Here is a 23,637-nt window from a genome sequence, read left to right on the forward strand (position 1 = left end):
CTGACCAAGTAAGATGGAGCTGCCTTTCCCAAGGTGGAATTAGGGGTTAGTGGCAGTGCTGACTTGGGATGGCGGAGGACACTGTCTCAATCTGGTCTTTGGTTCGGCTTGGAAAACAAACCCAGATCTCCTCCTAGGCAGAACTTCAGATGGGCCAACAGAGCTCCCTGGAGGTATGAGGCCTGAGGCCTGAAGCCTGAAGGGATCAGCAGGTAACTGGGCACTAACAGCCTGAGGCCCATCAGGAAGCTCTCTGCTTCCTCAAAGGATTTCTTTGCCTGAAAAAAGGTGGGGGCTGGCACTCACACCCCTACAGAATCTTCTGAAAAATGGAAGCAAAGGTGATCCTGAAGAAGGCCCCTTGCCTGGTGACCAATGTCAGCTCTCATTGAACTGAAAAGTCAAAAGCGCCTCTCTTCTCTGTGATTCAGATTTTCATCCTATCTGCCTTGATGGAGACACAACCTGGGCCCTGGGGGACAGGCAGGCAGTGGCAGTCCCCTGTTCATTCCAGTCCTCAGGACTGCGTGGGAGACCTAAGAAAAAAATTACGGTGGCACGCCTATTTCATACAGCACAAAAGACAGGGTGACCAGCAGGTCACGGGACTCTAAAGGGAGGCGAGGACTCACGCAGCAGCTAAAGGAGACGTGACTCAGGGGCGGTTGCGATTAGGGCAGCAGAGACGGTAAGGCGGAGGAGGAGGCCAGTGGAGGGAGAAGACTGTGGAAAATGAAGCCTGAGAGCTCCCCAGGGGGTGTTGAGGGGTACCTAGGCTGAATTGTGGCAAACAGGGTAGGTTCTCTACAGTGTGAAAGTCCGGTATGCTGGCAATGATTTCGAGTCAGACTCTACTTTGTGGGGTGGGGTGCAGTGTTAGTTTGACTCTTTGTGACCCTATGGACTGTAGCCCACCAAGCTCCTTTGTCCATGGAATTCTCCAGGCAAGAATACTGGAGTGAGTAGCCATTCCCTTCTCCAGGGGATCTTCCCGATGAAGGGATTGACCTGGGGCTCCTGTATTGCAGTTCGATTCTTTACCGTCTGAGCTACCGGGGGCGGGGGGAGGAAGTTAACTCCTTCTCTCACAGAGTCCAGCCTTTGGCGCCAGGGTTTGGTTTCACAGGTTCCGGAAAACGCACAGGGCTCAAGAGATATAACCCGTGGCGACTGCGGGGTAAAGGCGTGCTGGGAGGGAGTCCTTCCGCGAGCGAGGTTAAACATCCTCACTTCCGGGTACGTCCGGATGGGCGGGTGGGGCTCCAGTGTTGGCGGCCAAAACCCAGATTCCTTTGCCCCGAAGTCGCGAACCTCCAGCGGCAGTCAAACGGCAGTTGAAAAAGAGCGGGCGGCCGTGAGCAACAGCCGCGAACTCTACGGCCAGCCCTAAACCCCGCCCTTCTCTCCGGACAGCGTCTCCGTGGCGACGCGAAACGAACTGCGGCTGCGCGAGGGTGACGGAGCGAGGGCGAAAGGGAGGGGGTGTTTTGGTTCCAGCCGCTCGCCGTCCTTTCACGACTTGGTCGTCTACAAGCTTCGGGTTCCTGTCTCCCCTTCCCTTTCCCTTCCCTTTCCCTGCCCCGGTCCTCCCTCCCTCCTTCCCTTCTGCCTGCCTTTTTTTTTTCTATTGCCGCCCGGAGTCCGGGCCATTTTCCGGGCCGGGCGCACGAAGGTGCGCGGCCCCGGGGCCCAGTATATGACCCGCCGTCTCGCTCCCCCGCGATTCGCCCGCCCCATGTGGCTGCGGGGCCGCGGCGGCGCTGCCCACTATGGCCAGGAAAGCAGTTAGCAGGAAGCGGAAAGCGCCCGCCTTGCCGGGAGCTGGGAGCGACGCTCAGGACCCACAGGTGAGGGCCGAGACGCCTGGCCGCGGGTGATAAGGCCGAGGCACCCAGAGGGTAGGGTTCGCACATTGGGAACCGGAATGAGGTCCAAGGTCTTGGCGGGGGGCGGGGGGAGGGGTGGTGTACGGAGGTGCGTAGAGCGGTGTTCTAGCCTATAGGATCAGGCCTGGGTCCTTAGGAGTTCTTTGGATAGCAGATAGGCCCGCAGGGGTCAGAAACTAAAGGGGAACTTGAAAATGAGGCATGTTCCGGGGAGATCTACAGGCGGGAATGGGGCTTGAGGAAAGAACAATCTGGGCTTCGGAGAAAGGGAAACCAAAGTCGAGGAGAATCGGGGACAAAACCTCGCCTAAGATATTGGGAGGGAGAGTGAAGTCTGTCTGTCGGTGGCCGGGGGACGGAGATGGTTGCGTCTCTCAGGAATGAGCCTCCCTATGAGTACCCAAGCCCCCTAGATAAACAGTTTACAGATATCACCCTGTCCCGCTCTCTGAGTCTTGAGTCTCTTCAGACTCATATTTCCCGTTCCTGTCACCCCGTTGGTGTTTGATTTTTCGAATTCTACAACTGCCAGGAGCGCGGACCTGGTGACAGGCAGACGGCCATTGCTAGGGCATCCCTGAAAGACCTGGGACCGCAGCTGGGCTTCTTGGGCCGCACCTACCATGCTCCGCGTAGAGTACAGGCTGAGAGGGAGAAGGGGGTCCATTAGAGATGCAGCCCAGGTCTGTACGGTAATCTCTGGGCCCTTCATTCCCTTACCTATTAAGGATAGTTTTAAGGTGAAGGAATCCATCTGGAATGTGGGAGACCCTGGTTCGATTCCTGGGTCGGAAAGATTCCCCTGGAGAAGAGATAGGCTACCCATTCCAGTATTCTTGGGCTTCCCTTGTGGTTCAGCTGGTAAAGAATCTGCCTTCAATGCGGGAGACCTGGGTTCGATCCCTGGGTTGGGAAGCTCCCCTGGAGAAGGGAAGGGCTAGGCACTCCAATATTCTGGCCTGGAGAATTCCATGAACTGTATATTCCATGGCATCGCAAAGAGTCCAACCGTACTGAGCCGAGTTTTACTTTCACTTAAGGTACCTGAATCCTTCACTTTAAAAGGCCTTAAAAAACCTATTGTCCTCTTTTATTGTCCTGCTTTCATTCGTCTTCCAAGTCCTTTTTTCCCATGGGTATGACTATGAGCAGCATCTTTTCTGTGGCCTTCAAGATTGACTTTCCTGTTGCATTGTATTTGTAACTCTGTTCTATGTAAATCCTGCGAGATGAGTTCTATAATATGGGAGGATCCCCAATTCTGACAAAAGTTGGCAAAGCCTTGATTTCTCCTTTTGCTCTCCACAGTTGGGCTGGGATCACTCACTTCACAAAAGGAAGCGACTCCCCCCAGTGAAGAGATCCTTAGTGTACTACCTGAAGAACCGAGAAGTCAGGCTACAGAATGAAACCAGCTATTCCCGAGTGTTGCATGGGTATGCAGCACAGCAACTTCCCAGTCTCCTGAAGGAGAGAGAGTTTCACCTTGGGACCCTTAATAAAGTGTTTGCATCTCAGTGGCTGAACCATAGGCAAGTGGTGTGTGGCACAAAATGCAACACGGTAAGTGTCTGGGTGGATATGAACTTTCTCCTGGCTCTGGATATATGGCTGCACATGCCCTAGTATCTCTCACTGCTGGTTTTCCCATCAGTTCTTTGGGGAAGAGACTGCCTTATTCTCTGTTACGTCCCCTCTTATCTATCCATGACTTCTCTATTCCTTTTTCCACTTCCACATTTCTTTTCTGATAAATCTTCAGGGGAGTCTAGTCCTGCAGGCCTGTTGTATTATGGTTATGCCAACTGCTTCTAGATTTTTTTTTCCTTCTTTTTATGTTGTTTTTTTAAAGTCAGAGACCTCAAAGGAGAGGAAACAATGATGGTCAGGGCATCATTCAGGATACAGGATAGTGAAAACCTTGGTGTTGTCTGCTAGCCTAAGGGCATATATAGATGTATTTAAACTCACACTTGGCTGAAGATAGTTCAGTCGCTCAGTGGTGTCCGACTCTTTGCAACCCCATGAACCACAGCACACCAGGCCTCCCTGTCCATCACCAACTGCTGGAGTCTACCCACATCCGTGTCCATTGAGTTGGTGATGCCATCCAACCATCTCATCCTCTGTCGTCCCCTTCTCCTTCTGCCCTCAATCTTTCCCAGCATCAGGGTCTTTTCAAATGAATCAGCTGTTCACAGCAAGTGGCCAAAGTATTGGTGTTTTAGCTTCAACATCAGTCCTTCCAGTGAACACCCGGGACTGATCTGCTTTAGGATAGAGTAGTTGGATGTCCTTGCAGTCCAAGGGACTCTCAAGAGTCTTCTCTAACACCACAGTTCAAAAGCATCAGTTGTTTGGCGCTCAGCTTTCTTTATAGTCCAACTCTCACATCCATACGTGACTACAAACCATACCCTTGACTAGACAGACCTTTGTTGGCATAGTAATGTCTCTGCTTTTTAATATGCTGTCTAGGTTGGTCATAACTTTCCTTCCAAGGAGTGAGCGTCTTTTAATTTCATGGCTGCAGTCACTATCTGCAGTAATTTTAGAGCCCAGAAAAATAAAGTTGGCCACTGTTTCCACTGTTTCCCCGTCTGTTTGCCATGAAGTGATGGGACTAGATGCCATGATCTTAGTTTTCTGAATGTTGAACTTTAAGCCAACTTTTTCACTCTCTTCTTTCACTTTCATCAAGAGGCTTTTAGTTCCTCTTCACTTTCTTCCATAAGGGTGGTATCATCTGCATATCTGAGGTTATTGAGATTTCTCCCGGCAACCTTGATTCCAGCTGTTGCTTCCTCTAGCCCAGCATTTCTCATGATGTACTCTGCATATAAGTTAAATAAGCAGGGTGACCATATACAGCCTTGAGGTACTCCTTTTCCTATTTGGAACCAGTCTATTGTTCCATGTCCAGTTCTAACTGTTGCTTCCTGACCTGCATAGGAATAAGGCAAACACTTTATTTTAGGGGATAGAATCTAAAGATGTATTTTTTATTAGAAAGGGTAGGGAAGTGTGTTTGGTGCTATATTTCAGGAAATAAATGCTTGGTCTTTGCAAAGTAGCCTTCTGAAAAGGTTTCAAAAGCAAGAAAGTTGAATATGACATGAGTAGGAGAGTATTTTTTACATAGCATAACTTAGATAATTATTAGTGAATGAAGGGAAAATTTTATCAGTAAATTTAGCCAGAACAATTAAAAGCATGGAAAAAATAAAAATCAATTCGTGATTGGATATTGTGGATATTGATTGGGATAGAAGAGTACAAATAGCATGATGTCAGATAAATAAAGACCCTGGTTCGGATACCAATTTTCACACCAACATGTTCAGGCTTAGGTTTAAGAAGTTGTTTATCTTGTTTACCTCAAAGGTGTCAGGGTGAGGGGGGCCTGGGTGGGCTGCAGCTTCCTCTTGCTTACAGCCCGGACAGTGGCCTGGACTAAAGCCAACATCCTCAGCACCTTGTGCTAGAGCTCAGCCACCTCAGCCTCTTTCCATAGACATGGCGAGCACATTCGCAAGCGGATTCTTACGCACTGTAGGACCAAGGAGGTCTCCATAGGCAAAGATTTACATAGTAGTTTTAAGGAAGAGTACAGTACCATGGTGGTTGAGGCCAAGCTTTCATTTCCTCTTCTGTTGAAGGCTGCTTATTATAAAGAAGCCTTTCAAAACCAAATAGTGGTGGCAAGCTCCTGCAAAACTTCCTTTTCTTAGTCTCTCAGGCTACTATTCTTGTTTTAAGCGAACTGTCATCATTGTCACTTGATGCAGAGGAATTTAGAGGAATTCATTGTACACCCTACACAAACCATCATAGTGTTTTGCCCAGCAAATGTTGCTAATTGTAAACTGAATCATTATAGTGTTCTGTTTCTTGAATTTATTGACGACCTTTTGAAGGTGAGAATAACATTAAGTAGTAATTTAACCTACTCTTGATATGTTCCTCTTTCTGTCTTCCTGTTTCCTCATGACTTAAAGTATATTTCCTTCCTAGGTCCTTATGACTCAAAGTGGAAGCTTGTTTTCTTTTTGTAGTGTTTTTCTCTTCCTAGCTTTCAGAACCAAAATTGGGAATCAGAAACAATGTTCTTCTCTGCATTTTGTAATATTTGGCAAATGGTTCCTTCATCTGTGCCTTTGTTTTCCAATCTGTAAAATGGGAGTGGTAACATCCAGTGCTGAGAATGTAGCTGTAAACATCTTCAGAAATATTTCAAGTTAGCAATATCTTATTCTTCAAAAGGAGTAGTGGTGATAATGAATCCAAAGCCTTTTCCCGTGCTCTTAGCACTCCCTGGGACTTCCCTCAGTTTAAAAGGAAAATTACTTAAACAATTAGAACTCTCTTTGGCTAACAGTTGAAGAATTTGGAGAGGGAGGAGATCATGTCTGATTCTTGGTAGTAGAGTTTTGATGTATTGAAATTTTACTGTCAATGAAATGATTTAAATGTAGGAAAAATATACCACAACTATTTATATTCTAAAATAGTCTTAATATGTATCTGTGGGTTAGAAGCTGTTTTTCTCTTGGCTGCTGTTGGTATTTATGAGCTATGTGCACACAGGTCATTTGACACAGATCATTTCCAGACTAACTGACTTGGGGCTGTAGTATAGAAACATTTGCTGAGGCAGTGGGTCGTCCTCTGTGAAAAAATTAGCAGAAGTATTGTTAATTATTCTGTAGCTTGATTCCTGCAGTGGGAATTTCCCTGCGCTGTAGGCTAACACTCAAACTTAGAGGCAGTCCTTCAACCTCTCTGAATTCCCTGGGCCTAGTAATTACAGGAATTAGATGGCCAGCTTATGTTGTGGTGATTGTTTATTTTTTCCCACACCACACAGCTTGTGGGATCTTCGTTCCTTGACCAGGGATCAAACGTGTGCCCCCTACATTGGTAGTGTGGAGTCCTAACCACTGGACCACTGGAGAATTCCCACGTCGATGTCCTAATCATTACTGACATTGTTCATTCACTAAGTTCTGTCTGACTCTGTGACCCCATGGACCGCAGCACGCCAGGCTTCCTGTCCTTCATTTGTCTCCTGGAGTTTGCTCCCACTCATGCCTATTGACTTAGTGATGTCATCCAACTGTCTCATCCTCTGTCGCACCCTCTCTTTCTGCCCTCAGTCTTTCCTAGTATCAGGATCCTTTCCACTGAGTTGGCTCTTCACATCAGGTGGCCAAAGTATTGGAGCTTCAGCTTCAGCATCAATCCTTCCAATGAATATTCAGGGTTGATTTCCTTTAGGATTGAAACATTAGTACATTCATATTTTTGCTAAATTATTTAAAGAAGAGGAGGTAGTCTAGCCTTAATTGGAATATGGGTTGGGGAAGCAGGATGGATAGGTATATTTTGCTGATACAGTGGTACAGACTCAGGTTATGTGCAGAACTATACAGAAAAGCTAAATAAGAGTAGCTCGCCAGGCACAAAAAAACATTTGAAGAGAAAATATTTAGTTTTGTGTTTTTAATTAGTTGAAGTTTGAGAGGGGGTAAAGATTGAAGTTGGTGGTTTAGGAGTCACCTATGTATAAGGGATTATTAAAACTGTTCTGTTCTGTTACCATGGAGAGAGGATAGAGAGGTCTCTTGGGTTTTATAAACCTTCCGTAAAATTGCAAAAATGTCATTTTATGTATATTTTCTGGGCATAATGTGGGGAGAGTGGTGTAGGGGAGCAGATTTTATTACATTTTCTTTCTTTATTTGGCTGCACTGGGTCTTTGTTGCAGCACTTGGGATCTTTAGTTGTGGCATGTGGGATCTAGTTCCCTGACAGGGATCGAACCCAGGCCCCCTGCCTGCATTGGGAGCCCAGAGTCTTAGCCAATGGACTACCAGGGAAGTCCCTCACTACATTTTGAAAGGGTGTTGGGAGCCAGAAATGGTTAAGAACCATTGATATTGACAGAGAAGTTCAAACAGACCCTTGAAGAACACCTGTATTTATGGGGCAGGAAGAACTGCTATAGGGGGTGCAGGGAGGTCAGAGGAAAACCCAGAGTATACCAAAAACAAATCAAGAAAGTGGATATTTGAGAGGGGTCAGTTTGGGAAGGATGGTGACAGGCAGAGTGATAAGGTATCCAGAGTTTGGGGAATTAATTTTAGACCTGAACTCTTATTTCCCATTTTTTGACTACTGGAGACTCACTCACCTATAGTAGATAAAATCGCTCCTTGCAGCTAGGGTGACCTCCACCATAGGGAACTATGGAGCCTCAGTAGAGGATGTTGGGGAAAGACTTAAGTAATAATAAATTGGATTTTCACAGGAAAATCTCCTATGAAATGATTTTCACCAAGACCCCAAAGCCTAACCCAGGCTAACTCCTGGGTAGCCAGAGCTACTTTTATCTTTCTCACCATCTCCCAAGTCATGGTCAGAGATACACTGCTGACTTCACTGTTAGGCTTGGTGAATCATTATGATGCAGACAAAATGAACTTGGGCGCTGCAGTTTGCTGCCAGATAAGATGAAGAAGGACCTTGCAGAAGCCTAATTTGGGGGTGGCGTGAAATGGTAGTTACCAGAGTTAAGAAGACAGCTAAACTTTTTTGTCCTTGAGTTGACATATTCAGATTCCTAAAATCATAAAAGAATATGAAACTCAATTTGAGATACATGGAAACAAAGGAAAAATGTGGGAGTTTTGTCCTGACCAGATATTTTTTATTCATTCCTCCTTGTCTCACTGTTTTATTTTCCCAAAGGGATTTCCTTTAAAAAATGCTTTAAAATGCTTGCAGAATTCCTTGGGTTCAGCCAGATGTACATCTCAGGTTAACAGCATTCTTATCTGTATGATCTGCCTGTATTTTGTAGTTAAGATATTAACCTGCTAACTAGGTTTTCGTTTTTTAAATGGCATATGGTTATTCTTTGTCTAGTAAAACATGTTCACAGTTATCCCAGAATTAGTCTTCATTTTATTTTAGAATATTTTGCTCTTTTGAGAGGAAGATTTTAGATGTGAAAGCCATAGAATTGCTATCTCGGCAAGTTCATTCTGCTGGGGCACGTGTGCAGAAGTTTATCTAGATTGAAAAGCATCATGGAAATGCTTCCAAAAGTCTGAAGTTCTATGTCAAGTTAATTGATGTTATAAGGCTTTAGGAAGACAAGCAGTAGAAATAAGTTTATGCCTATTACATGTGATGGTGTTAGAGTTGGCAGCTCCTTTCTGACTAATCTTCATCTTGAGAAGACCTTGCTTGGCTTAACACAGGTATGCGCTCCAGAAATCCTCGTGTATTGCAGGCTTTGGTCACCCTCTGTATGTGAGAGAATTAATGGTCAAGAGTGATAGGGCCTGACCCATGCACTGGAGAGGCAAGAATATACAATGAACAAAAGACAGTCTTCAATGAAAATTGATTCTGGGAAAACTGGGCAGCTACATGTAAAAGAATGAAATTAGAACGTTTTCTTATATACAAAAATAAACTCAAAATGGATTAAAGGCCTATGTTTAAGACTGGAAACTATGATAAAACACCTAGACGAAAACATAGGCAGAAAACTGACATAAGGACTTCCCTGGTGGCCCAGTGGCTGAGACTACACTCTTAATGCAGGGGGCCTGGGCTCAATCCCTTGTCAGGGAACTAGATCCCACATGCCACAACTAAGAGTTTGCACGCTGTAACTAAAGATCCCACATGCCACAGCAAAGATCAAAGATCCTGTGTTCCACAGCTAAGACCCAGCACAGCCAAAAAATAAATATTAAAAAGAAAACTGACTTAAGTCACAGTAGTATTTTTTGAATATATTGCCTAAGGGAAAAGGAAAAGAGCATAATAAGCAAATGGGACCTAATTAAACTTTAAAGCTTTTCTACAGCAAAGGAAACCAGCCACAAAATGAGAAGACAACCTACTAAATGTAAGAAAATGTTTGTAAATGATATAAACAATAAAGGGTTAATACCCCAAATGTGTCAACAGCTTATACAACTCAATATCAAAAGAACAACCAACCAGTTAAACATTGGGCAGATAGACATTTTTCCAAGAAGAAATACAGGGACTTCCCTGGTGGTCCAGTGGTTAAGAATCCGCCTCACAGTGCAAGGGACACTGGTTTGATCCCTTGGCCTGGGAAGACCCTGCATGCCTCAGAGCAGCTAAGCCAGTGTGCCACAGTTACTGAAGCCCATGTGCTTAGAGCTCGTGCTCTGCAGCAAGAGAAGCCACCGTGATGAGAAGCCTGAGCACAGCAACAAAGAGTAGCCCCCATTCGTCACAACAGGAGAAAGCCAGCTAGGGGCAACAAAGGCCCACCACAGCCGGAAACTGAAGATATGCCTTTAAAGACAAGATATACCAGGTGGCCAAGAAACACGTGAAAACATGCCCAGCGTTTTTAGTTACAAGAAACATGCAAATCAAAATCATGAGACATCACTCACACCTGTCAGAATGGCTGTTATCAAAAAGACCACAAATAACAAGTGTTGGTAAGGGTGTAGAAAAAAGAGAACCCTTGTATGCTGTGCATAGGAATGTAAATTAGTACAGCCGCTATGGAAAACAACATGGAGGTTCCTTGCAAACTGAGGATAGAACTGTTGTAAGATCCCAGCAATTATGGATCATAATTTGGATTTCTGACCAAAAAAAAGTAAAAGTGAAAACTCTAATTCAAAAAGAAACAAGCACCAGTGTTCATAGCAGCATTATTTACAGTTGCCAAGATATGGAAGCAACTTAAGTTTCTTATCAACTGATAAATAAAGAAGATGTGAGGGACTTCCCTGGTGGTCCAGTGGCTAAAGCCACCACATGCCCAGTGCAGGGGGCCCGGGTTCGAGCCCTGGTTGGGGAACTATATCCCACATGCTGCAACTAAGATAAAAGATCCTAAGTACTGCAACTAAGACCCACCACAGCCAAATAAATAAAAATTTTTAAAAAAAGGACGTGAGATACAAGCACACACCCATACATATATACATGTGTGTGTATGCTCACTCACTAAGTCATGTCCAACTCTTTGAGACCTCATAAACTGTAGTCTTCCAGACTCCTCTGTCCAGGGGATTTTCCAGGCAAGAATACTGGAGTGGGTTGCCATTTCCTCCTCCAGGGAATCTTCCCAACCCAGGGATCAAACCCATGTCTCCTGCGTCTCCTGTACCACCGAGCCACCTGGGAAGCCCATATACACATACATACATACATATGATGCACACAATGATGGAATACTACTCAATCATAAAAAATGAAAACTCGCCATTTGCAACAACATGGGTGGACCTGGAGGGTATTATGCTTAGTGTAATAAGTCAGAGAAAGACAAATACACTGTATGTTATCACTTACATGTGAAATCTTAAAAATTAAAGTATGTAAAGAACAGAAAACAGATTCTCAGATATCAAGAATAAACTAGTAGTTACCAGTGGGTAGAGGGAAGAGAGGGGAAGGGAAAGATAGAAGTAGGGGATTAAAAAGTACAAACAAAAAGAAGTACAAACTACTATGTGTAAAATAAACTACAACACAGGGTATATAGCCAATATTCTATAATAACTTTAAATGGGAGTATAAGCCATAAAAATTTTGAATCACCATGTTGTATACCTGAAACAAATATAAGTAAATTAGCTATGCTGCTGCTACTGCTAAGTCGATTCAGTCGTGTCCGACTCCATGCGACCCCATAGACGGCAGCCCACCAGGCTCCCCCGTCCCTGTTACTCTCTAGGCAAGAATACTGGAGTTGGTTGCCATTTCCTTCTCCAATGTGTGAAAGTGAAGTTGCTCATTCGTGTCCGACTCTTAGCAACCCTATGGACTGCAGCCCACCAGGCTCCTCTGTCCATGGGATTTTCCAGGCAAAAGTACTGGAGTGGGTTGCCATTGTCTTCTCCATGAAATACTTAAGTAAAAATTTTTAAAAAAAGATTAGGGCCTGAACAGCAATCGTATGGAAGGATTCAAGAATTTTAGGGCAGCTTTTTGTAACCAAAATATTGATAATGTTTTGGTGGTTTCTTCCTTCTCTGGGACTTTACCTCCTGTTGCTGGATGTTCACATTCTTGGCTTCTCCTCCATAGATGACGCAACCCTGGACCTTGGACCCTCAGTTATTGTGACAGTCAGGCCACATGCACAAGTGTACATAGGCAGACATGCATTTTTAGGCATTGTGCCCTCAGTTGACAACCACCTCAGAGCTTGAGGTATGCTCTTTATTTCATAATAGTCTGTTGGAAGCTTGGGATGTTGGAGAATGAACATAGGGGTAACATGTTGACTCTTGCCCTCCAGGCTGTATTTTCTGATTTGATCCTTGATAGGTATTACAATCAGAGAAAACTGTCTTTACTGCTTGTCAAACTGACATATAGGCATTTTTTTCTGTTGGACTGTGAGTGGTCCCTGGATCTGGTTCAAGATGAGAATCAGAGGAATGAGTTTTTCCTGGTGATATCTAGGAGTGTTGCTCTCCAGCTTGACCTTAAGCAAGATTCTTCATGTGTTTCCTGGTCTAGGAGATAAATGGAAGAAACTAACCCCAAAGTGGCAACTGGGTTCAACCCAGAATTATGGTTGGACTGCAGCTTCTGGTTTCTTAAACTGATTCCATTTGAATGGCCTTACAGGCCTTCAGATCCTTAGAGGCCGCCAGTCCCTCTTATACGTTAAGTGGGGATGTTTTCATCAGGACAGTGTTTGAATGTGAGAAGAAATAGGATAATGTTTCTCCATTTCATTGGCTAGAATGTAGTAGGACAATTTTGTGGTTTGTGTCTACTTTTCCTAAATTTATAAACATTTATTGATTTTCTCCCAAAGATAGCAGAACGCTACTTTGTGTGGGATTGGAGAAGCCTCAGCAATGAGAAGTCCATGCACTGCAATGAAGAGCAGCCACCACTTGCTGCAGCTAGACAAACCCCGCTTGCAGCAACAAAGACCCAGCGCAGCCAAAAAAAACATCTGTTCAGCAGCCAGTTAGATGTAATCACTTTGAGGAAGCCCTTGATAAATAATTATTTTCTTTATGTGCATGTTACTGGTCTCAACAGCTACTGGTCTCAATAGCTATGGACAAAGTGAATGACAACATAGATGCCTCACTAGAAGTGTCAGCCAGGACTGCTCCAAGAAGGAAGTCATTCCTAGCTAGGATATTCAGAGGGGATTTCCTAGAGGAGGAAGAGGCTTCTGCAGTGGAAAGGAAGCAGGGATGTCCATTTTATAGCAGAGTCCGGAACACGCAAGGAGTGTGGAGGGACCCTAGATAGACTCATTTGGCTGATGCTGGGCAGAAACAAGAGAAAGTAGTTCAAGTCACGGGGTGTTTGGTTGACGAGACTAACTGAATCTCCTTTGGATAACATTTTTTCTTTTTCCTAGACTCATGTGTAGTCTTTAATAATGAATAATCCTGTTAATCACCTTTCTCACCTGGAGAATTGAGTCGCATGCTTCTCAGCATGGCCGTGGTGAATATATGGCCTGTTCTGGCAGTCCTGGAGGTTTGGAAGATGGGAAAACCCAGGTTACTGAGAGTGAAGGTTTACTCACTTCCTGAGGAAAGTTAATAAGACAGTCTAGTTACTTCATTTGGTTCCTGTTTTCCTTGGACTTTTCCTTCAGTCTTCCTTTGCAAGTCCATATTCTTCTAAATTGATGTGTATTTGATTTCTTTCTGATTATGTAGGCCTTTGTTATCTGTATTATAGTCACTTGAGGTATGTGTTTAAAATGCAAGTTTGCTGGTGCCAACTAATTCAGGATTTTTCCTTCATTGAAACCTAGAAATTGGAATTTTAAACAAACTTATAGGCAGTTTTCATATGAATCACTGGCTTAGACTTGATGCTATATAGCAGTAATACATATATATATTTGTCATCTTTTTAAATCTAGACCATTTGTTTGAATCTTCCTTGTATTTTCTAAACCACACTCAGGGCACAGATGGGACATCATGTTTAATGGATCTGGAAGAATTTCCTTGTAGGCATCTTGGTTAATATCTGTTTGGTAGGACTTGCCTGGTCCAGTGGTTGAGAATCCGTCTGCCAATGCAGAGGACACGGGTTCTATCCCTGGTCTAGAAAGACCCCACATGCCGCGGGGCAGCTAAGCCCATGCACCCAAACTACTGAGCCTGAGAGCCACAATAAAGAGAAGCCTCAGCAATGAGAAGTCCATGCACTGCAATGAAGAGCAGCCACCACTTGCTGCAACTAGACAAACCGCGCTTGCAGCAACAAAGACCCAGCGCAGCCAAAAAAAAAAATGTTCAGCAACCAGTTAGATGTAATCACTTTGAGGAAGCCCTTGATAAATAATTATTTTCTTTATATGCCTGTTACGGGTCTCAACAGACAGAGCAAGAAATTCTTTTTTATTTTATATTTTGACTTCATCATGAAGCTTGACCAGGGATTGAACCTGCACCCTACTGCATTGAAAGTTTTAACTACTGCACCACCAAGGGAAGTCTCTGCCTGTTGTTTTTTTAGGTCAAATCTTAACTTAGGTCATTAGTTTCCAATTTCTTAGTGTCTCTACTAGAAGAGTTAGAGTAAACTTTAGTCAGGGGCTTCCCTGGTGGCTCAGAGGTAAAAGCATCTGCCTGCAATGCAGGAGACCTGGGTTCGATCCCTGGGTTGGGAAGATTCCCCTGGAGAAGGAAATGGCAACCCACTCCAGTATTCTTGCCTGGAGAATCCCATGGACGGAGGAACCTGATGTGCTACAGTCCACGGGGTCGCAAACAGTCGGACACGACTGAGTGACTTCACTTTCACTTTCACTTCACTATGAATAAGGTTCAGTCATTCTGTATTGTATATTTGGATTCAGAGATTCATGAATTGAATCTAGGCTCCATTTCTTATTTGGCTGCACCAGGTCTTAGCTGCGGCAGTAAGGATCTTTGATCTTCCTTTCGGGATTTTAGTTGCAGGATGTGGAATCTAGTTCCCTGACCAGGGATCAGACTTGGACCCCCTGAATTGGGAGCATGGATGCTTAGCCACTGGACCACCAGGGAAGTCCTGGGCTCCGTTTCTTATTAGCTTTGTACCCTTGAACAAATATCTTCTCCTAAACCTTTCTTTCACCTTTAAAATAAATGGAACAAGTAGTATCTGCCTACCAGAGTCATGAAGAAAATTAAATGAGGTTGGTTAGCGAAGTGCCTAGAATATGTGCTTAGTAAATTGTTGATGTGATTAATGGCAGTGGTGGAGGAGGAAGTGGTAGCAGTAGTTTGATGGTTCTCTTTAGGTGTATTTCTGGCCAGATTCATATACACCAAAGATAAGAAGCTGGCATTTTTCTACCCTGTGAATGACCTGTTTTTTGTATGTTAGTCTTTTCCCGAATAGCTTAAGCATTTAAAAATTACTCATGTAGATATTATTTATATGAGAAAATATAATTAAGAAATTATATTTAATTTCATCATGAAAAGGATTTAGATAAAAGATGTTTTCTGTATACAAATTAAAGTGTTACCTAGTTCTGATAAGAGTACAGTGGAATAGATAATACATTTATAATGCCACTAAAACCCTTTTTTGAAAGTAATTTAGCATATGTTTCAAAGACCTGGGATATATTATTTGTTGAATGAAGAGCCTAAAATATTATGCCCTTTGACCTATTCATAACAGAATAATTATTGGAAGCTATTTTTAATCAAAATGCTAATGATAGAATACTTAAGTAATTCATGGTAAATCAAATCTGTGTGATATTATGGAGCCATTGACATGATTGTGAAGATTGTAATAACATGCAGAGCTTTTGATACGTTAAATGTAATGAGGTACAGAATTCTCTCTCTCTCCTGATTATAGCTATGCATCATTATACAGGCATGTGGTTAAGAACTGAATAGGCACTTGACAATTGAAAAACAGAAAACAGACTTGACAAGAGATACGATTCTGAACAATATTTCTTGCATTTTTAAATTTCCAGTATTGTAGATAAAGTATTGTCAGTAAACTCTATAATTTAAAAAAAAAATTGTTACCTTCAGCTAGGTGAATCTTGTATTTTCTTATCCTAAAGCAGTGGAGAAAGTGGCCTTGCCCAGTTTCATTCATTGCTTGTCTTGTTTGCTGACAAAGATGGAGCAGTTATGTAATATACCTCCTCTCTGGGGAAAGGGTGTAAAGAAGGAACTTGGAAATAAGGCGGTGTAGGATATATGGCATTGGAGAAGGACATGGCAGCCCACTCCAGTGTTCTTGCCTGGAGAATCCCAGGGACAGCGGAGCCTGGTGGGCTGCCATCTATGGGGTCGCACAGAGTCGGACACGACTGAAGCAACTTAGCAGCAGCAGCAGCAGGATATATGGCAAAAGAGTTTCCCCTCTTAGTCACACAAGTGTTTTGAGCTCCAAATAATACCTGGAGAGGGGTCTTGCCTTTCAGTGGGCAGTACATAACCATATTATTATTAAGTCTTTGTGCTATAATGCTCAGGAAATAAGAATGAGGGGAAAAGATTATATTATTGTTTTAATACTGTTATTATTAAAAGCTTATGATCTCTCAATATACCAGATAATTAGTGTATAATGACAATCTGCTCTTTAGTAGTTTGCAGTTTAGAGATAAGGCTTCCTGTTAATTCTGAGTAAAAGAGTTTATGCCTTAAGATTCTCTAGGGAACAAAAAGCTGAGAGTATCTTGTTTTCTTCTGAATAATCTATACACTAAGTATTAGTATCCTTCAATACTATAGAATTTATTTTTCATTATTCATGGCAAGAAATGAAGATTTGTGTAAAATGAGGCTAGTTGGTCAATTCTTTTGCTTATCCTTCAATCTTCTTTTTAAATTATTTTTTTCAAAACTTAATTAAAATTATTTATGTATTTTTTGGCTATGCTGAATCTTCCTTGCTGCCTGCAGGCTTTCTCTAGTTTTGGAGAGCCAGGGCTACTCTTTGTTGCGGTGCAGTAACTTCAGTAGTTGTAGCACGTGGGCTGGCTCCCAGGCTCTAGAGCATAGGCCTTACCGTTGTGCTCGGGCTTAACTGCTCTGGGGCCTGTGGGATCTTCCTGGACCCAGGGATCAGACCCGCATCCCTTGTATTGGCTGGTGGATTGTTAACCACCAGAAAAGAAGTCCTCCTTTTCTTTTAAAATAATGCATGTCATATGTGTTTATTGAGGGAAAAAATTAACATTCCAGGACTTAGATCTTTAAAAGGGTATTCATTTAATAACATAGCATGAGAAACTTTCCGTGTTAGTAAGTCTCCTCCACTCCATCATTCTTAAAGGCTGTATCATAATCCACTGAGTGGTTATTCCCAATCGCCTGTGGTGGTTCATTAGTTTAAAAGTCACTGTAACTTGGGGGACTTCCTTGATGGTCCAGTGGTTAAGATGCCATGCTTCCATTGCAGGGGGCATGAGTTTGATCCCTGATTGGTAAATTAAGATCCCACATGCCACAGTGCAGTAAAAAAAAAAAAAAAATTGATAAATAAGTAAATGGAATTCATTGTAATTAAAGCTATTCACTTGTCATTATTTCCTTAGCGTAATTGCAGCATTTACACATTTTTAATCTTTGATGCATATTGGCTAACCATTGTTTTGCTGTGTTTCTTGGTCTTGGCTCTCTCCTGTGCCCCTCCATGTCTCTGTTGGGGATAGAGAATGTATTCCTCTGCTAGGTTTCAGTCCTCTTCCCTTTCTCAGACTTAAGCTGCCCTCTGGCCTTTAATTATCTGACTCAGTACAGTTCATCTTGATATCTGTGCCTCCTGTGTGGATTTGCTTTCCTTTCTCCACTAGCTTCCGCCTAACACACTCTGAGTTTTAGAGACTTTGTGAATCTCCCCTCCCCCCATTGTATTAAGCCATCCCGGCTTTCTGTGTAGGCAAATTTACATATGTCTGTAGGCAGATACATGCAGGCAGAGGTGTCCTCGCTGGTCTTAGAATCTTCCTGATTGTAAGGCCTTTGCTTTCTTTTTTTCCCTCTGCCCTAACTTATAAGCTGCAGGGAGCCATTAAGCCTCAAGCTTACCCTGCCATGCTGCTGGTTGCTGGCAGGTATCCCAGTAGGTGAGTGGGGAGCAGTCCCATTCTGGGAAATATTAGAGGAGCTGTATGAAGCCTTGGCCCCTTGTCACACAGCTTGGGGAGACACTATGTGGCATCCCATCCACATTTCTTAAACTTCCTTTGAAAAAGCAAGGGGGCTCCCTCCTTCACGTGCTGCTTTGTCATTCCTTGGTGAGGGTGAGGTTGTGGGTAAACTCTTGGTTTCCTCTACAGAGCCAGCCATTTGCATCTCCCTTGTATGAAATTTTGTTCATCTATTCTGTCTTATAACCTGTGAATTGAAACAAAACATTAGAATAGACTATCTCTGAACCAGTACTTGTAAGGCACCTGTTCTGTCCTGAGCCCTGTGCTAGATACTTCACATTTTATTAAATCTCTTAGCAGCCATATTAGATAAATAATATTATTTAAGTTTTCTAGATAAGCAAGATTCAGAAAGGTTAAACGACTGATCAAGTTCACATAGCTGCTAAGTAAGCATTCTTAAACCTAGACCTCTCCCAAGTCCAAAACTGGAGAGGTTGGACATAAGACTCTCTTGGATGCAAATAAATAAAGCCTTTTCTCTTTTCCTTTTCTGGGAGGCAGAAATGGAGACTTGTTTAAGGTATAGGGTTGTTTCTTATCAAATACATTGTCCTTATTGTACAGAGCAGATTGTCTCTATGCCAGTGCTTCTCAGACACTTCCGTGTACTTGGAGATCTTGAGAAACTCCAGATTCTGATTTAGTAGGTCTAGGGTGAGGCCTGAGATTCTTGGTTTCCAGCAAGCTTCCAGATATTCCTTTGACTAGCACAGCTCTAGATCAGTGGTTTTTAAACCTGAGCAGTCAGTAAATTCACCTGGAGATTCTTGACAAAAATTCAGTTTTACTGGCCCAAAATTCAGAACTTTCTACTTGAAGGAGTTTTATGGTAGACTATGGGAATTATTTTTGTTTTGTAGTTTTTTTTAAAAAAAAGAAACTTCCCCAGGTTATTGTGATAAGCAGTTTGAGAATCACTGGTCTAGAAGCTGACATATTACAGGTACGTTGTCCCATACAACACAGAGGTGTAAGTGGGCAGTAAATTTTGCTGTATTTAACATTTGAGGGGCTATGTTGGTTAGGTTAGGGCTCAGATGGTAAAGAATCTGCCTGCAACGCAGGAGACCCAGATTCAACCCCTGGGTCAGGAAGATCCCCTGGAGAAGGGAATAGCTACCACTCGAGTATCCTTGCTTGGAGAATTGATGGACAGAGAAATCTGGCAGGCTGTAAAAGAGTAAGAAACGCAATCATATTTCTTGGAAGGGCTAGCTCACAAACCCCAAGAGCAGAAAATATTCTTGGATCTCAGAAGGAAACAGCTGGGAATTGGAAAGCCACTAGGATCCAGGGATGGCTTCATAAGTTTACTGTTTCCTTTTCTCTGGGAATGGCTTTGGTAGAAAATGGCCACCCAGTTTGGTTTAGCACCACCAGCCAGTTCCGTACTGCTGAGAGAATTTGAATGACCTGGTCTAATCTAGGCTCTAGACTGGTTCTCCCTGAGCCAGGAGGCCACCCCAGGACAATGCTGTGATCTGGACATCTGGGCTTATATCAGATGAACTCAGCTCCAGGGCCCCACTCTGAGTGCAGGGACATAGGGGTCCCCTAACATCTTTGGGCAGGCCCCGGTAAGGTGGTTACTCTTTAAGTGCTTACTGTATAGCTTTGTGGTGTTGGGGCAGGAGAACAGAACCAGATAAGATAAAGCCCCTGCTCTTGGAATTGAGAGGGCATTATTAGCTTAATGGAGAAGAGAGACAAGTGAATATTTTAAAACTGTGATAAGATCTAAGTATTGTGAGTAGAGGGCTACCTTGGAAGCCTGCAAGAGAGGAATTTAATCAGCCTGGCCATTAAGAAATATTAGGAGAGGACATGTCTGAACTGAATCATGAAACGTAAGGACATAATGGCCAGGTAAAGAGAAGAGTAGGCAAAAGCATTTCTGGCATTGGAACAGCCTAACCATGAAATAAGGTCACTATATATCATTGAAGATTTTTGTGTGAGTAATAATTTATAAGACTTCCCCAGTGGCTCAGACTGTAAAAGCGTCTGCCTACAACACGGGAGACCTAGGTTTGATCCCTGGGTTCGGAAGATCTCCTGGAGAAGGAAATGGCAACCCACTCCAGTATTCTTGCCTGGAAAATCCCATGGACGGAGGAGCCTGGCAGGCTGCAGTCCATGGGGTCACGAAGAGTCAGACACGACTGAGCGACATTTACTATTTACTACTATAATAATTTATAAGCAGCTCTTTCTATAGTATAACATCCATGGAAGGATGTGAAGCTGGAGAGATAGATAGGGGCCACGTTGAGGAGAATCTTGATGCCATGCTGAAGGGCTTGAATTTAGGGGAAAGTGAAAGTGAAGTCGCTCAGTTGTGTCCATCTGTTTGTGACCCCATGGACTGAAGCCTGCAAGGCTCTTCTGTCCATGGGATTTTCCAGGCAAGAGTGGGTTATCATTTCCTTCTCCAGGGGATCTTTCTGACCCAGGGATCGAACCCAGGTCTCCTGCATTGTAGGCAGATGCTTTACCGTCTAAGCCACCAGGGAAGTAAAATTTAAGGGAAGGGGAACTATTACATATTTTTTAATGGAAATGGGAGGATTTCCATTCTTTAGGAAGATGAATGATTATAGTGTGGAGTATAGTTTTGTTGATGGCCTTGCCTGAAGGCAAGTCGTGCAGAGAAGAGAGGATGAAGAAGAAGGAGCCAACTGTAAGAATATTTAGGAGGAAATTAGGGGTCTAGGGTGAATCCCAGGCTTGAGTGAGCAGACAGATTGTGGTGGTATCAGATGAAATGAACAATTAGGGGAAGAAGATAATATGTTTTAGACACATTGAGTTTGAAAATGCCTGTCAGACACATCAGTGATGGTGCCAGTTATGTGGGGCTTGGCCTTAAATAGTTGTCAGGGTTTACAGGTTTGGGAGTGGTTCCCCTCACTCTTCCTTTCTTTTTAAAATCCCCTCCACACCAGTCTCTGCTTGACACTTTTATTCTAGCTACTCTTCCTTTTCTTTTTCTATTTTAAATTTAAGAATTACCTACTTCCTCCTTTCATAGATCTTCCTATGCAAGCAGTAGGTTGTTTATACAAAGATTTGACATGTTTTGGCTTCACGCTGGGATTTGCTGATAGAATTTTAAATGAACTTCCTAGACTATAAGGTATATGAGGACAGAGATCATTCCTAGTAGTTAGGTTTCTCACATCTAGAACAGTTCTTGGCATTGAATTGGTGCTGACTCAGTGAGCAAATAAAGGAATGAATCATTGACACATAAAGAGTTTAATAATAGACTCCACTGGGAATGCCCTTTCTCTAAGACTGATCTTTTCTATCAATCATTTCTCTGAGTTGAATTTTGGAGAACGAAAGAGGGTTGGTTTGTTACAGAAGTGGATAAGGGCATTTCAGGCAGGAGGAGCGGCATAAGCAGAGACGTGGAGACACAGGACAGATGAGTAGTTGAGATGTGAACATCTTTTTCTCTCATATCTCAGGTCACTCTAGCAAACCCGGTATGGTTTATACTTAGGTCTAATAGTGGTTGTGATGTGTTTTGTTTATAATTTTCTACACATGTGTTGCTAAGAATTAGTGAAACATAATACGGTTGCACTGGTAGAAAACCTTTCATCAGGTTTATTAGGTCCAAAGTCTAATACAAGTCTTCTTTGAAGCCATCTTCGGATATCAGGCAGAATTTACTTCTTCCTTTTCTGTGTTTATATAACATACTACACCTATCTCTGTTATGTTTTCTTATTTACATGTTTCATTTGACTAGTGTAGCCCTGACTTTGCAGTTGGTAGACATTAATTAAATGTTTGATGGATAACTGAGTGAATGAATGGATATTTATACCCAAGGTCAGCCACACTGAAGAGAAACTTCACCTTCTTTATCTCTTTTCTCTTGTAGCTGTTTGTAGTGGATGTCCAGACAAGCCAGATCACCAAGATTCCCATTCTGAAGGACCGGGAGCCTGGATGTGTGACTCAGCAGGGCTGCGGTATCCATGCCATCGAACTGAATCCCTCTAGAACACTGTTAGCCACTGGAGGAGACAACCCTAATAGTCTTGCCATCTACCGGCTGCCTACACTAGATCCTGTGTGTGTGGGAGATGTAAGTTTTTAGACAGAGCCCAGCAGGTAACATGGACCTTCCTCCCATAAGCCCTTCAGGAAGGAATAGTTTGCTTACTGCTGACTCAGGGGCTGGGGTGGGGGTGAGGAGTTGTAATGGTGAGACGTGGGTGTGGAGATTTCAGAGTGGGTACTGCGCTCCCCACAGAGAGCTTCAGATGTTGGCAGAAGGTATGTTTGATAAAGGTGCGCGCAGCACACCTCAGATGCCAGCAGCAGTGGCTTGGTGTTTGAGTCCACAGTGTTTACACATCTCCTACTGCCCATGGTCAGAAAAGTTTGTTAAATTATTCATTCAGCAACTATTTTTTGACCCTTCTGTGGCCAGGCATTGTTTTAGACTCTGGGGATGTAGCAGTGAATAAAAGAGACAAAGCCCCCCCCATCCTCTTAAAGCCTGTGCTCAAGTGAAGGGAGGCATATAAACCAACAGAAATGTACCAGCAGTAAGTCAGAGCGGTGAGTGCCATGGAGAAGAGTAAAGGCAGGCTAAAGGGAGAGAGTGTGGTGGAGGATGCTATTGTCTGGGAAGGCTTCTTGGATAAGAATAACACTGAGCAGGGAGGCTTAAAGGAAATGTGGTACAAGCCATGCTGATGTCTGAGGAAGAGAGTTCAGAAGATGGAAGAACATAGAGGTCGGTTCTAGCTGTTGTCCCAGGAAGCAAAGGGGAGAGTGCCAGGATGAAGTTGGAGGGATGAGAGGTGGGTAATGGTGTGTAGGAGCCGCAGGTAAGACATCGAGAGAGAGAGTGCTGGAGCAGTGTGTCCACCGGCCATGTTTATAGCCCGTAAGCCAGCCAGTTTCATTCCAGCTTTGAGCTTCTCAAGACAGAAAGTTAAAGATTGTAGGATCGTGCCATTTGGGTTGTGATCACCTGAGATGGGAATTGTAATTTTTAGAGATACTTTCATTCAGCCTTTTAAGCTTTTCAGGGGCGTGCATTGCTATCCTCATTTTACTCGTTTCTTTTCCCCGCTCGCCTCCCGCACCCGTTGCGCCCTCCTCTTGAAGGACGGACACAAGGACTGGATCTTTTCCATCGCATGGATCAGTGACACTATGGCCGTGTCTGGTAAATTGCCCTTTTGCAAGGAATTCTGGTGTGGCAGGGTGGGAGGGAGACTAGAAGTTACAAAAGGGATAGTAGCGGGACTGGAAATAGCCCAATAACCGAGCATCAACCAGGGGCCAGAAAACCTCGTATTGTCTCTTTCTCTGACTTAGCATGTGACCTTGGATAAGTCATGTCCCTTGTATATTCCTAATCTGGAAAGTACTGGAAGTACTGGCACACTTATTACTCATACTCTGCCTTTTTTAAAAGAGCCTGTGTGATGGCCCCTTAGCTTCAACATTTTGTTGTGATTTGCTGAGACAATAGTTGGGAAAGTGCTTTTGGAAAAGTTGTGCTCTGGAAAATATTAGGAGCAATTA

General features: G+C 43.4%; 1 protein-coding gene across 1 annotated transcript in view; it reads left to right on the plus strand.

The window, feature by feature from the left end:
- The first annotated feature begins 1,516 nt into the window (after positions 1 to 1,516).
- The window catches only part of DCAF12 (DDB1 and CUL4 associated factor 12), a 35,593-nt gene continuing 13,472 nt past the window's right edge, over positions 1,517 to 23,637 (plus strand). The window contains exons 1-4 of the mRNA XM_004004136.5: positions 1,517 to 1,847; positions 3,195 to 3,449; positions 21,974 to 22,180; positions 23,215 to 23,275. Of these exons, the coding sequence (XP_004004185.1) occupies positions 1,770 to 1,847; positions 3,195 to 3,449; positions 21,974 to 22,180; positions 23,215 to 23,275 (601 nt within the window). The 5' untranslated portion in view covers positions 1,517 to 1,769. The remainder of the gene's footprint in view (positions 1,848 to 3,194; positions 3,450 to 21,973; positions 22,181 to 23,214; positions 23,276 to 23,637) is intronic.

This window comes from Ovis aries, chromosome 2 (assembly GCF_016772045.2).
Source record: "Ovis aries strain OAR_USU_Benz2616 breed Rambouillet chromosome 2, ARS-UI_Ramb_v3.0, whole genome shotgun sequence".
Taxonomy (NCBI): domain Eukaryota; kingdom Metazoa; phylum Chordata; class Mammalia; order Artiodactyla; family Bovidae; genus Ovis; species Ovis aries.